This window comes from Puntigrus tetrazona, chromosome 2, assembly GCF_018831695.1.
Source record: "Puntigrus tetrazona isolate hp1 chromosome 2, ASM1883169v1, whole genome shotgun sequence".
In the NCBI taxonomy this organism is placed as follows: Eukaryota; Metazoa; Chordata; class Actinopteri; order Cypriniformes; family Cyprinidae; genus Puntigrus; species Puntigrus tetrazona.
In genome coordinates, this window is record NC_056700.1 from 18,570,420 (window position 1) to 18,583,577 (window position 13,158).

Below are 13,158 nucleotides of genomic sequence, written 5' to 3' on the forward strand. Positions count from 1 at the left end.
TCACATTACACTCATTACACAATGGCCTCACATTACACTCATTTATTATATAAATAATACATGTGAAAGTGTGTGTGTGTGTGTGTGTGTGTGTGTGTGTGTGAGAGAGAGTGTGTGTACTGGCATTTGTAGTTTATGAAGACACAAATATAGCATTGGTACTACAACCTAAACGTGTTAAAAAAATAAAAATTGTACTTTCCTGTAAGGGGTAGGTTTAGGTGTAGGACAATAACACATACAGCCTATACATTACACCTATAGAGAGTCCCCGTAAATAACAAATGATTGTGTGCCTATGAAGTGTGTGTGTGTGTGTGTGTGTGTGTGTCTGAGTTTGAGTGTGTGTGATTGTGTGTGTATGAAGTGTGTGTGTGTGTCTGAGTTTGAGTGTGTGTGATTGTGTGTGTGTATGAAGTGTGTGTGTGTGTGTGTGTGTGTCTGAGTTTGAGTGTGTGTGATTGTGTGTGTGAAGTGTGTGTGTGTGTGTGTGTGTGTGTGTGTCTGAGTTTGAGTGTCTATAGAGTGTGTGTTCTTCTCTCTCATACACCACACACACACACACACACACACACTCCACACACACCTCTTCTTTTCTGCAGATTGTGTGTGTATGAAGTGTGTGTGTGTGTCTGAGTTTGAGTGTGTGTGATTGTGTGTGTGTGTGTGTGTCTGAGTTTGAGTGTGTGTGATTGTGTGTGTGTGTGTGTGTGTGTGTCTGAGTTTGAGTGTGTGTGATTGTGTGTGTATGAAGTGTGTGTGTGTGTGTGTGTCTGAGTTTGAGTGTGTGTGATTGTGTGTGTATGAAGTGTGTGTGTGTGTGTGTGTCTGAGTTTGAGTGTGTGTGATTGTGTGTGTGAAGTGTGTGTGTGTGTGTGTGTGTGTCTGAGTTTGAGTGTGTGTGATTGTGTGTGTATGAAGTGTGTGTGTGTGTGTCTGAGTTTGAGTGTGTGTGATTGTGTGTGTGTGTGTGTCTGAGTTTGAGTGTGTGTGATTGTGTGTGTGTGTGTGTGTGTCTGAGTTTGAGTGTTTGTGATTGTGAGTGTATAAAGTGTGTGTGTGTGTGTGTCTGAGTTTGAGTGTGTGTGATTGTGTGTGTGTGTGTGTGTCTGAGTTTGAGTGTGTGTGATTGTGTGTGTGTGAAGTGTGTGTGTGTGTGTGTGTGTCTGAGTTTGAGTGTGTGTGATTGTGTGTGTGTGAAGTGTGTGTATGAAGTGTGTGTGTCTGAGTTTGAGTGTGTGTGATTGTGTGTGTCTGAGTTTGAGTGTGTGTGATTGTGTGTGTGTGAAGTGTGTGTATGAAGTGTGTGTGTGTGTGTGTGTCTGAGTTTGAGTGTGTGTGATTGTGTGTGTCTGAGTTTGAGTGTGTGTGATTGTGTGTGTGTGATTGTGTGTGTATGATGTGTGTGTGTGTGTGTCTGAGTTTGAGTGTGTATGATGTGTGTGTGTGATTGTGTGTGTATGATGTGTGTGTGTGTGTGTCTGAGTTTTGAGTGTGTGTGATTGTGTGTGTATGATGTGTGTGTGTGTGTGTGTGTGTGTCTGAGTTTGAGTGTGTGTGATTGTGTGTGTGTGATTGTGTGTGTATGATGTGTGTGTGTGTGTGTCTGAGTTTGAGTGTGTGTGATTGTGTGTGTATGATGTGTGTGTGTGTGTGTGTGTGTGTCTGAGTTTGAGTGTGTGTGATTGTGTGTGTGATCCCCCCAGGTGTAAATTCTTACACTGATGTCCTCCATTAAACAGTGCTCTTGTTAGGATGACAAAAAAGGCTTTAAAAGAAACTCAGCAGACTAACAGCGCTTATCAATGTCAAAATAATTAAGCTTGTCAATCAAATCAAAGTTTTTCTCAAATATTTCCATTTTGAGGGAGAGAGAGAGAGAAACGAAATGTTTGTTTGTGTGTCTGTGCCTACTATCAATAAAGCTGTAAATTTAATTACTTCAAATATATTGTTGCGGAGAAATATAATGTAGCGATTCAGTTTGGAAACTATTTTATTGTAGTGTGTGTGTGTGTGTGTGTGTGTGTGTGTGTGTGAGATTAATCAGTGTCCTTTAACAGGCGGTTCTGGCATCTCACAGGTTATTTTTAGTGGACTGGAATGCAGCGCTGAAACTGAAGCAGAAGTGAAGTGAACAGCTGTGGAGTGTTTACCTGCTACGACACTAGTGTGTTCTGTACTCAACATACAGAAGGTTTCTAGGGCTTCAGTGATATGAACCGTTTCATGAACTTTCAAAAAAACATCTGAAGAAAAAGAAGCTGTTTGTCTTTTCAGTGGTTTGTTGTTGCAGCAGAAATCTGATCACAAGCATAAATCAGCCTCACCCTTTACATGAACACTTGAAACCTGACGCGAGTAAAGCAACTAAACTGAAAAAGATTTCTGTGATGGACTTTCCACAAAATTCAGATTGATTCTTACTATCGCATGTGCATGTTCTGTATATTAGCCTGTATTTCATTATCCTGCAGCATGTTTTTAATGGGTTTTTACATGGATCAATGATTTTTCATGATTTTTTTCCTTCCCAAAAAAATTTTTACACAAAAAGAAAAATAGCAACAAGCCTAACTAAGTTTAACTAAAAGACAGCACTGCTGGCATTACTAGTGAGTTCTTTGGTGCTTGTTTTGTTTTCAGCAAAAACAAAAATCAAGCATACAACACATAAAAAGATGTTCTGGATCAACAAAAACAGGTTTTTCTCTCTGTCTGACACGACGCACAGATCTTTCCCAGCGGTTACGAACTTCTGCACGAAAACCTGCATTATATTTCTTTAAAGGAAATGTATACATTCTTTTTAATGGAGAAGAGTCAAATGTAATTGTAATTGATTTCAATCATTACTGATGTTACAGGTCTTCTTTTGCTTGAAAAAAGACCTGCCAGCGTCTCACCGTTCTGTAGATCTCATCGCTGCTGTCCTCAAACTTCTGCTGGATCCGCTCCTCTAGAAAGTAGATGCGCAGCTTGAGGCTGAAGTTCTCCTTCTTCAGATCATTGAGGTGCTGCGAGAGAGTTCGGTAAGTGTTAGACATGTCCGGCGGGAGTGTGTGTGTGTGAAGATCACGCCGCTCACACACATCACACAACTACTACACTACAAAAACAAAACATAAAACGTCCTGATCCACATGATCATATTTACACGCCATCTTCACGCTCAAACACACACAGAGAATGAGGGGCCGCTATAAGGGCCCGGGGCCGCATGACTCCATGGTGAGCTTTAGGACGGAGATCCAGATGGCAGAGCTGTTTTTACTCTGATTTTATCCCAAGAATCCCTGACAGCCCAGAGACGAGCCAATCAGAGGACAGGCTGCGGTCACACGGCACACGAGATGAGGTGAGGTCACATGACTGTGAACGGTCTGGACTCTGTCCAGCGGAGGGCCGGCGACACTCAGAAATTGACTTACTAATAATAACTGTCCGAGAGGGCTCAGATAAACCCTGAAGCCACCCTGAGTCCCGCAGCAGCCGTTCTTCTGATCGCTGGACGAGTTACACAACTCTGAACCGTCCAGATCTTTACTGGCTCTGGACAACATCTATAAATACACCAGCGGTCAGAAGCACCTGCCGTCATTCCCCTCACCGCTAAATAATAATGATGAAGATGAAGATGAAGATAGACAACATCTGAAAACTCTCTGAGCTTTATATTTGCCTCTTCTACAGACCATAACTGATATCACTGTTATACTGTGACGATCAAACACACTACAGGAAAAAAGTTCTGGAATTATTAGGATTATGTAATGTTTGTAAAAGCTGAGGCTGCACTGAAATGAACAAACTGGTGAAATATTACAATGCAAAACAGTTTTCTACATCGTCTTCAGCTCATTTAGTTTTGCTCACAGCCACAGCATATCAACTCTGTGTGTGTATACGATGGCCACGAGATATTAATTTGTGTAAATGCCATATTAACCTGTGGGAACGTGATATATTTTGAGGGAACAACATCCTTTTCTACATGGATTCATTATTATTTTGTTTTGAATTAAGAAATTATTATATTAATTATTATAGAAATTATTTCACTATTTATTTTATTGTTTTGTAATGTAAATTATTATAGTGCATGCAATGTAAACAACATTATTATGAATAAATGTTACATAAAGAAAATAAAATAGGCATACAAGAAAACACTGTTACCATCCTACAGTCTTACTAGCTGTGTGTCCAATAACTGATTTTTTCCATAATATTACCATCGTCATCATCATCATCATCATCATCATCATCAGCCTATTATTAATTATATTAGTCTTTACCCTTCATTGCGATCTCTTTACACAATGTTCTGACTTAAGCCTACTTTAATATTTGATAATTATATAATATAAATATTTGTAATATAATGAAGCTTTGATTATGCTGACCGGAATTTAAAATGCAGTTTAAGAGTTAGAATTTAAAATATATTTCATATTATTTCTGCAATTTCCTAATTATCAATGCCTAGTGTTTCACTGAGGAATGAACCATTATTTGCAAATGAAAACAACGCGCTCATTTATCATCACACATGAGCAACTATAAAGTAGCCTGTGCTAGCAATAACTATACAGAATGTTAATTAGGTAGCCTATTCACTAATTGAAAGTGGGAATAAATATTTAGCCTATATGAAATAAATATAAACATATACCCACACGTCACTGCAGCTCACATTCAGAGAAGACAAAGTACAGGTTTATATATTCTCATGTGGAAACGGATGGGTTTGTTTTAGATCACTGAAGGAAGCAGTTTCATTTCATTTATTTATACATCAGAAGAAAGACTAAAAATCTCACCTGCTCAAACTCTCTCAGTGGATGTGTTTGAAGAGGAACTTTATCAGTGTCTTCATTCAGACAATCTACAGACAGACAAGCACTAGGTTAATGTACAATACAAATATAAATAACCACGTGTGTGTGTGTGTGTGTGTGTGTGTGTGTATATATATATATATATATATATATATATATATATATATATATATATATATATATATATATATATATTACTATGAAATCAGTGATCCAAACCAGCATTTAGACATTTAAAATGTGTGTGTGTGTGTGTGTGTGTTTTACCTGTCATGTAACCTGTAGCTCTGCACACATTTCCCTCACCATCCACAACAAGATCCCTAAGAACAGAACAAGAATGCATAAATCATAAGTTCATACACACATTACTGAAGTGCTTTTGTGGTTGTAATTTAGCAGAAATGGAAACACTCAAATAAATCAGAGAACACTCTCTCCAGACACGTCTATATAACGTCAGACTGATGTTGGACATGACCTTCGGGGGTTCAACGCGTCTTCTGAAGCAGATCAATGGGTTTTTGTAACAAACATATTTCTATTTTCTCCTCATGTCATGGACGACCACTTCAACTTACGCTCTCCTATGCTCAAGTAATAACTTCTCCCTTCTAAGTATGACCTGAACCACTGAAAAAAGACTTTTAAATTGTTACCAGTGTTTAGTTTTGCTCTATTCGTCTTTTGTCTTCTGAACCTACGTTATGAATGCAGCTCATGTCATGCGTGAAATCAGAGGTCAGCCAAGAAGCTGAAACTTGACTCTCACTGGAAGTCAGTCATTTGAGTTATAATTTAAAAAAATAACTTTAGATAACAGAATAACAGAAGATATGTGTTAAGGCATATAGGTTAGTTTTAATATATATTGACTTTATGGAGCTTTATGGATATTTTTAAATCTGACTGTGTTGAAAGAAAAATGGCTTGGGGGTAAGTCAAGTGTGAGGTAATTTTAATTTTTCATTTTCAACTATTCCTTTACCATTGAATTTTGGTTAAACAACCTAAAAACAACAAAATATCAGTGTCAGTTGAGATCAATTTAATATTGACACAAGACGTTGAATTTACGTTGAATTTTAGTCACCCAACATCACAAATGGAATTGAACCAAATATTAACATTCTATGACATAGAGGCTAAAGCAGAGGCTGCATCAGGCCCAAATACAGGTTTGTTGAAGACCGATCAGAAACACGAGGCCTGCGCCGGGAGTCGTGTTACACAACGATTTCATTCTTGACCCACTCGTTTTCTTTTGTTATAGAAATAAAAATGATTTCAGCAGGAAATACGCTATAATTCTGAATTCAGGTCTGCATGACAAACCCAACCCATCAATCAATCAATCAATCAATCACTTTTTTATAAAGTGTTTTTAACAATACAGATTGTGTCTAAGCACTGAACATGATCAAATAGGAGAATAGAGTGATAGTGCTGTATAATGACCAGATTAAACACTTAACTTTTATTACATGCAGAGACAGTCAGACACTAGAAGTAAAGTGTGTCCACATCTCAGCAAACCAGACACGACAGCGGCAAGCAACCAAAACCCTATCCATGACAAAATGGAGAAAAAAAAAACCTTGGGAGAAACCAGACTCAGTTGGGGCCATTTCTCGTCTGACCGGACGCCCAGCTCTTCATTTTAAGTTTTAAACACAGCTATGTCAGATTGTGTAAAGGACTTATTGTGTGTGTCCATGCCTTTATATTGGAAGGAAAAGCAGCATTAATAACTCCCCTAGGGTTAACAGAAAAGAACGAGGCAGATATCAATAATGCACTTAATGGTATTTATGTGTAACATAATTCAAGATATAGGAGTCTGATTTAGCAAGGAATATCAGAAAGTCAGGTCTTGACTGTGAAAGGAGGAGCTGGGGATGGAGGAGGGTAAGGTGCTCCTGAGCAAGAAGAAAAGCTGCTGATTAAAACTCTTATATAGAGAGCTTATATAGCAATACCGTGATAGATGTCGATGAGAATCAGCTGATGTAAGCTTGACCTGCTAGAACTAAGACTAACATATGATTTACCTAACAGCGGATTTCCCCTCATTTAGTCTGCACATATCATCACTATATTCTACATGTTAAAAAGAAGGCTTCAGAAAGATTGTGATCGTATCGGCAGACATTGCTTTCTGTGGTCAGTGCAGCCCTTCACCGTGTCTACACCAGATCAACAAAATACAGTAGAACCAATAGAGAATATGATCTACGTCACGCTGCCTTTCAAGATGGAGCCCCACCGCCATTTTGAGAGGATCACCCTCTACTGAAATGAATACCTGCTTATCTTTAGTTTTGTTTTTGAATTTAAGTTAAATATTCACATTCTTTATTTGTTTGTTTGCAGAGAGAAGAAGCTGTTTTATCAATTCATATGATAATTAGATTTGTTTTCTCTTATGTTTTGCAGAATTTGGTTTACTTTGATCTGATTACCATGAAAACAGTATCTCCTTCAGCCATCAGCAGATTATCCAAATCAAGTGCTTATTCAACTGAAGTTGGTCTATTTCTTAGTTGAAAATGTTTTATATGTATAATTGTTGCCACTGTAAATATATATTTCCCCCATGGCCAGGAAGGAGAATCATAGATACTGGATCACATTCAACAGACAAAAGCACACAGTATGTTTATATTTATTTCAAAAAATGACAACTAGATTTAAATCCCTGGACGTTTGTGAACAGTTTTATAAAATGTTGGTTTAATGTAGTAAGATAGTGATTCTAAAATACATGCTGATGAGGAAAGAATATTCATGCAAATTGTTTAATCATGTTTAGCTTTTCACCCCTTTAAAAAAAAAATGAAGAAAACACTTTGGAGGATATTTAAAGTTCATCAGTTTTTCTGCAGATATCATGCTTCATTAGTAAGGTGTGTAAAGCATGTGTTCTTTTAATATCACTGTCTCACTGCATGTGAATAAATGCCTTGAGTTTGGGCTCTTTTGAGTCTGTATCTACACATGATCCACATGAAGCTCACTCAAACCAGGAGAGACCACCTTAATTATTAAACCAAACAAAATGAATTAAATCATTGTCATTTTTATTGAGTGACGGGCAGTGGATGTAATCGATGACAATCAGTGCTTGTTAAAAGTGTTATATGAACAAGTGATTGATTGACATTATTAACAGATTTATGATCCATCATAACTTAATCTCCCGACCTGCTTCCCTTGGGGTTTTAGACCATGAAATGACAAAAGAATACACAGCATCATCTAGTTTTGAATATCAGAGTTAATTTTGCAATTCTGGATGCAGCATGAATGACAAACAATTCTGGAATATTTTTTTCCAGAAAATCTAAATCCTGCCCTGAATTCAGTCTCAGAGAGGCAGCATAATCCTTTTAAAACCAGCCCACGTCGCAAACACAAAAATATTAAGTTATTAACACCGCTATTTGGACATTAAAGTACATTTATGCATGGCACATTTATGTAATCCATCTGTCTTTTAAATATGAACATGTAAAATAAAACAAACATTTAAATAATTATAAAAAAAAAAAAAAAAATGTAGAAATAGTTACTGTATTTTCTTTCCATTATGAATTATATAACTTATTTAAAAATTCACTTACAACACCAAGATGACCCAAATACAAACCAGCCTGAAATATTATATACCTTTACAGAAAACTCTTTCATGACAGTATACCATTCAGTGTCTCTGGATAAACCTGCTTTTAACCACGGACTGAAAACAAGTAATATTACAGACATCAGTAGAACTGTATGATGTATGAAAATTCCAAAACAAAGGTTTATTAAGAAGTCATCAAATCATGTAGTGAGATCTTTAATACTTCTTGAGTTTGGAAAAACTATATTTGCGACACTTAGACGGGTCTGTTCGGTGCAGCTGAAAGAAGCAAGATACATCTCATCCTTTCTTCTGAAATTCCTCTTTAACAGATAAAAAGCATTATATTTTTACAAAGTGACCCACATTTGGTTTTTTTTACCATAGAAAATGTGTAGATTTTAACTATTTACTCCTGGAGACGAACCATATAAAGCCTTAAGGAAAGCTTAAGACAAATTAAGAGTCACAGCCACACAAACTTGAGAAAAAACATGTTAAAGTGCTGTTTTCTCAGTAAATATTCTTCCATCACATTTAATATTTTGGCTTTCATCATCACTAAACATGTTTATCTTTCTTCAGAAATAATATTAACAAATTTAAGGCAGGGCCTGCGGTTAACTTGACATTTGATGATTACCTGAGATTTCTCCTAATAAAAGAGAAACTTAAGTTACATGGAGTGAGCCAGTATTTATTTTCCAAAAATCACTAAAAACTGACGAAACAAATCAAAGAATTAGATACAAACAAAATGAATCCTCCATTTCTGGTTTCATTAATCACTCTCTTGACTGAACAACGACTGGAAAGAGAGTTCAGATCACAGAGAAAACACTCACTCACACACACACACACACACACACACACACACACACACACACACACACACACACACACACACAGTTCCTCTCAATACACCGTCATCACACAAGTACAAGACTCTCTGTTCTCCTCAGATCTCCATCTGAACTCAAGCCGGTCTCCTCAGAGCTCTTACTGGGTCACGGCTCATCTTGGTCTGACTTTATTTTAGCAGAATCATTTGAGACAAAGCCGATCCTTCAACAAAACAACTCAGCAATAATGAAACATCGCAATAAATCTAACTAACTTCTATTTACACAAATAAATAAATGCAGATTTCTATCGTCATATTCATTATTTCCCTGTCGCTGCTGATGGAGAGACTGAGAATCCCGTCTTATTCTCCTCTAACTGCTGTGATCCGTGTTTTTTAGTCCAGAAACGGAGCTTTTCCTGAAGCAGATGAAAATACAGAGACCGTACGACGTGATTGACAGATGCAGCATCAGCTCGTGTAGATGGATCGTGTCACCGCTTGTGAGATGAAGATGAAAAATATAGACTACGGTTAACAGTATTTGATGTAAAAGCAGTGCAGGTGTCTCTCGGGATGAATCGGGTGGATCTGCAGGCATGCATTGATGGAAACTCAAATGAACCGCATCAGCACATAAACACAAGACTGGTGCAATGAGACGAAGGCCCGCGTTCGTGACGCTGATTCATGTGGATTCAAGCCGCGATCGACGCTCACCGCTCGGCCGCCGCCGCTCCGTCGCTCCGGTTCATCCTCAAACACCGGGCCGGTCCCGATCATCCCTCCATCGCTGTGATCCGCTTCGGTTCGGTTGTCCTACATTCACAAGCCCGTGTGAAGCTGCTTTTGGACTCATTCAGGTTACATCTGACCTACATCAGCCGAACCTCATCAGAACCTCGGCTGTACTGCGCATGCGTGTCTCTGCACCGAGAGCGCTTTAATTAAGAGTGCTATAGAAATCTCATTCACATTTACTGATCTTTCTGGTCGAAATATATATTTCTTTATGACATGTTAACATTTAAGTGTTTGTTTCATTTATTAATAATAAAGAAATGTCTCTACTATATGCTTGTAGGTGTCATAGCGTGAATCACTATAATGCTTCGTTGTTTTGTGTGTATGAGAACATGAGCTACGAATTGCATTAAATACATTTAAAATTTTAGTTTTTAGTTCTGACTGCCTCACAGCTTTGACTATTAGTGTGAATGTGTGTGGAAGAGCAGCATCTAAAAACAAACTCGATCACGATATTTAGTGATTTATTTCAGGCGATTTAATAAATTGCAATCCAATTTAAAGGCAATCCTGTTTCTGAGGCAAAGATTCACTCTTCTTCTTATTTTTAAATGCAGATTAAAACATGCTTATAGACACCCTTCATTGTTTAAATCGTGCAGATCGCTGTGTTTCCGCCAGAGGGCGCTCCTCACAGGAAGCAGGTCTTTACTGTTCTGCTGATGGGAAACACCTGATTGAGATCATCAGCTCATTAGAGAGAGATGTATACCTTCTGACATCAGAAAGCAGAGAGAAACTAAACAAAGTTGTCCAGGATCAGGTCTGAAAAGCGCTGTTTTAGAATAAATCATGAACGTGATCCATCAGTGTTGAGTTATATGTTGTAAACTGCTTCTGTCTGTGAGTCTTTATGAAGTCTGTTCCTCAGAGCTGAAGCCGAACCCTCTACACGTTCTTCCCGAATGCGACCCGTGGGCCGGTGCGCGGCGCTCTGGGCTCCATCCCGTCTGAGATGATCCAGATGGCTGGAGTGTATCTGGCGCCCTCCATCACCACCCGGATCTCCTCTGCCCGGGCCATCTCCTCCAGCTCCGGGCTGGTCTCCGGACACCAGTCGACCATGAACTTGTCTCTGGCCTCGCACAGGTTGATGGGCACCTCCTCGGGCTGCTGTCCGAACAGATAGTCTGCAGAGAAGAAGAGACGGGTTACCCGCCGATCGTAGCTCTACTGGTGAGAGTGGTTCTACAATCAACTTAGGGTTAGTATGCTTTTGGGAAACACCGCCCTGGTCGGTTTAAGACCGGTGATGGTGCGATCGAGTGAACTATTTTTAACCAAAGCATTCTAGAACAACACTTCTGAGAAAGAACTAGTCACTGACTGCATCAGATCAAATCTCAAAGATCTTGTTCTTCTAACAGTGGTGTGTAAACTGGATATTCAGTAGCTTGGTGTCTGTGACAGAATCAGTTCTTACTGATAGCTGCCTTTATATTGTAGGAAGTGTAGGTGTTACTAGCTATGTTCCATCCTAATTTTCAAATGAAACGTAGGCATAAAAAAATTATGCACTTTTTCTATCAGTGAGCTGAAGAGAACAAAACGAGATGTTTCTCCAATCACGAATGCAGACGTGGTGATGCAACACATTTTGTACAAACACGTTATCAGAGCACACCTCACTTTTTTTTTTTTTTTTTTTTTTTTTTAGAACGATCGACCGGTTTCAAAAATAGAAACAGAGAAACAATAGTGTACAGTATGTTGAAAATTGTGTTTTTTCAACTTTAAACCACACAAACACATTACATTACACCAAATACACAAAATAATGTTATTTTTAGCAACATCATATGACCTTGTTAATTTTTGAAAACGTTTTTATGTTTGCTTGAGGTAGCTTTTGACTTGTGACTCGAAAGAGAGTTAGCGCAAATAATAAGAGATGGAAATGCTTTTGCAAATGAATTGCTCCATGCACAACAAAAGTAATGTGAGTTTGTGAAGTGGTATGGAACCATTTGATTAAGCCTAATCTCTAATTCCACAGCATCTGAAATATTTTTATGGACAAAGTGCTTGACATTTCAAAATGACAAGTAATTTTTTATATATGAAATTTATTACTGTGGCTATTCCTAGTGTTTTTAGTGATATTTAGTGCCAGTTTATCAGGAAGTGACAATTTTGTTTTCTTTAGATGGAAACTTATTTGCTAATGTTTTGTGAGATATTTAAGTTAAATTTGCAGCTTTGGAGTGGAATAACTGAGGACTTGAGGACCGTTATCATCACAGATGTGGCTCTCACCGGCCAGGTCGTGAATCAGGTCTTTGATGAGGTGACCGATGATGGCGTAGAGCGTGGCCACTATGATGATGGAGGCCAGGATGATGTAGAAGACGTGAATGGGCAGATAGATGGCATCTCGAGCAGGTGGGATGTAATTCTTGAAGAAAATCTCCTCCTCAGCAGAAGGGGGAAGCAGAGGAGGTTCTCGCGGGCCGGCCATCACACTCTCATCCAGAACCTTAACACATGTCTACAGTTAACACCGATACAAGAACAACTGACCCTAAACGAACCATAACCTAACCCTGCTGCCCAAAGGTCAATGAGCTGATCACGGCACAGACTGAGTCTCACAACGTTGTATTTCACTGAAAACACTCATCATGTGAGTATATTGTAAACTTTTTAAGCATTTGTAAATATAATTGTTCAACTAAGCACCTTAAACGCACGAGCGCACTATAAACATACACTTAAGTGTGGATCTGTATCTCAATACATACATACCGTCCAGAGAAGAGTTTGTTCACAGACTGTGATGGAGATCAGACGTTATCTGTCCAGAGAAATCATTAGACGTCCATGTTGTTCCTTTCCTCTGAAACTCCAGAAGCGAATGAAGAATAAAGGACGGAGGTGTTGATGTGCATTTGCAGCGCTGTGATTGGCTGAGACGCTCAAGGTCACAGGCTTTATCTGTACATATTATCCAGCTTTGAGACGGCTTACAGTTGTTGGTTATGGTTGATAGTGAACTGAGAGAACACGTACACTCAGTACTTTATTAATAGAAAGATAAAACC

The 13,158-nt window shown here is 38.4% G+C and overlaps 2 protein-coding genes across 3 annotated transcripts in view; one reads left to right on the forward strand and one right to left on the reverse strand.

The window, feature by feature from the left end:
* The window catches only part of wu:fj49a02 (myomegalin), a 42,311-nt gene extending 32,083 nt beyond the window's left edge, over window positions 1-10,228 (reverse strand). For both annotated transcript variants that reach the window (XM_043262936.1, XM_043262927.1), the window contains exons 1-4: window positions 10,031-10,228; window positions 5,109-5,164; window positions 4,824-4,888; window positions 2,907-3,017 (exon numbers count right to left, since the gene is read on the reverse strand). In XM_043262936.1, coding sequence (XP_043118871.1) covers window positions 2,907-3,017; window positions 4,824-4,888; window positions 5,109-5,164; window positions 10,031-10,065 — 267 coding nt within the window. In that variant the 5' untranslated portion in view covers window positions 10,066-10,228. The remainder of the gene's footprint in view (window positions 1-2,906; window positions 3,018-4,823; window positions 4,889-5,108; window positions 5,165-10,030) is intronic.
* Window positions 1-13,158, forward strand: part of clstn2a (calsyntenin 2a) — a 1,097,509-nt gene that overhangs the window by 359,042 nt on the left and 725,309 nt on the right. The gene's annotated exons all lie outside the window — the stretch shown is intronic.